This window comes from Bubalus bubalis, chromosome 9, assembly GCF_019923935.1.
Source record: "Bubalus bubalis isolate 160015118507 breed Murrah chromosome 9, NDDB_SH_1, whole genome shotgun sequence".
NCBI classification, from domain to species: Eukaryota; Metazoa; Chordata; class Mammalia; order Artiodactyla; family Bovidae; genus Bubalus; species Bubalus bubalis.
Window position 1 is genome coordinate 70937558 of NC_059165.1, and position 2037 is coordinate 70939594.

Sequence of the window (2037 nt, forward strand, 5' to 3'; positions counted from 1 at the left end):
AATTATGTGCAGAAAGATTTAAAAGTAAAGGCAACAGAAGTATCCTGCATTTTTGTTAGGATATTTTTTCTTTTATTCTAAATCAAATAACGTTTAAAGAGGGCAACATACTGGAAAAATTTGCAATGAACTCGTATTATGGCACTGAACACAAATCTCCTGCTTCCAGATCCCAGTCCTCTCTATGGCACGTCCCTTGGAAGGAACAATGGCTTTGTTGGGAAACCAGACTTTCATCTCCCACTTCATCCTCCTGGGCCTCTTCACACACTCACCACTGCACCTCCTCCTCTTCTCCATCATCATGGTCATGTTTCTGGTGGCCCTCTCTGGCAATGGGCTCATGATCCTCCTCATCAACACTGACTCCCGTCTCCACAGCCCCATGTACTTCTTCCTCAGCTGGCTGTCACTTATGGACCTCATGCTCATCTCCACCATTGTACCACGGATGGCCATCGACTATCTCCTGGGCCATGGTTCCATCTCCTTCACAGGCTGTGGGCTCCAGATCCTGTTCTTCCTCACCCTCCTGGGGGATGAGTGCTTTCTGCTGGCTTTCATGGCCTATGATCGCTATGTGGCCATCAGCAACCCACTGAGGTACTCAGTAGTCATGAGCCGCCGTGTCTGCTGGCTCATGGTGGCAGGATCTTGGCTCTTTGGCCTGGTGGATGGGCTGATCCAGGCTGTCTTTACACTACGATTCCCTTACTGTGGCTCCCAAGAGATTGACCACTTCTTCTGCGAGGTCCCTGCAGTGCTCAAGCTGGCCTGTGCTGACACCTCCCTCTATGAGACTATGATCTATGTGTGCTGTGTCCTCATGCTGCTCCTGCCCTTCTCTGTCATCTCGGCCTCATATCTGAGGATCCTGATAACTGTGCTCCACATGCGTTCTGCTGAAGGTCGGCAGAAGGCCTTTGCTACCTGTTCCTCTCACATGGCAGCTGTGTCTCTCTTCTACGGGGCTGCCATGATCACCTACATGCGGCCTCAGGCCTATCATTCCTCCAAGCAGGACAAGGTGGTCTCTGCCTTCTATACCATGATTACCCCTATGCTCAACCCACTTATCTACAGCCTGAGGAACAAGGAAGTGGCTGGTGCTCTCAAGAAACTTCTGGGGAGATGTTCTTGTGGTGTTGGGCAGAACTAGGTTGGTTTTAGCACCTGGAGATGTGCTCTGGGGCCAGGAAATCTGACCCAACCAACTGTAGTTTCATTGGAAGAGATATGAATGTGCCATACTAAAAATAAAAGTCATTCTCTGATTAAGGTTAGTCAAATTTAGACATCAACTCAATCTATCATGTTCATGGTGAGTGTGACAATCTGGACAAAAAGTTGGGCTGACAGAGTTACAAGAATAGAAGACACACATCCTTCATTCCATGGTTGTTGAAAGAGTTGACAGGTGGAAGCTTTTAGCTGTGTTCTTCTCAAGCAATTGCCATAGCTCAGAAGAGACATCTTGCTCTAGGCCTTGCTTCTCCTTGGGATAGTGGAGGATGCCTGGAGAGGTCAATGGAGGATTACAAAGGCTTGACTACCTTGCCTCAGTTTGACTCTGATGGCCCATCCAACTCCACAGCTCCCCAGAGCTCCCCAACTCCAGCGCACTACATATAGGCATCATAGACAACTTCTCTCTGTATCCAGTTTTGCTTCCTTAGCTAACTTCCCATTTTATAGGTCTTCATACTGAGAAGATTCTCCAATAAAGTTTATGCATGCAAAGTCTATCTCACTTTGCTTCTGGGAAACTTGATTTGTAACACATTTAAACTCAGCAATGACAGTAACTTGGAGTTTGCTAAATAGGTCACTTGCTTCTTGGAAGAAAAGCTATGATAAACTTAGACCGTGTATTAAAAATCAGAGACATCACTTTGCTGACAAAAGTCCATATATTCAAAGCTATGGCTTTTCCAGTAATCATGTAACAGATGACAAAGTAGGACCATAAAGAAGGATGAAAGCTATCAGAGAAATGCAAATCAAAACCACAATGAGGTACCATTTCACGCCAGTCAG

The 2037-nt window shown here is 46.4% G+C and overlaps 1 protein-coding gene across 1 annotated transcript; it reads left to right on the plus strand.

The window, feature by feature from the left end:
• Positions 1-208: 208 nt before the first annotated feature.
• Positions 209-1159, plus strand: LOC102393900 (olfactory receptor 56-like). Its single transcript, XM_006075949.2, has one exon. It carries the CDS (start codon positions 209-211, stop codon positions 1157-1159), a length of 951 nt encoding a protein of 316 aa, XP_006076011.1.
• Positions 1160-2037: the final 878 nt, after the last annotated feature.

Excerpts from the sequence above, each read along its gene's own strand:
- LOC102393900 (XM_006075949.2), top strand. The coding sequence starts at position 209 with ATGGCTTTGTTGGGAAACCAGACTTTCATCTCCCACTTCATCCTCCTG.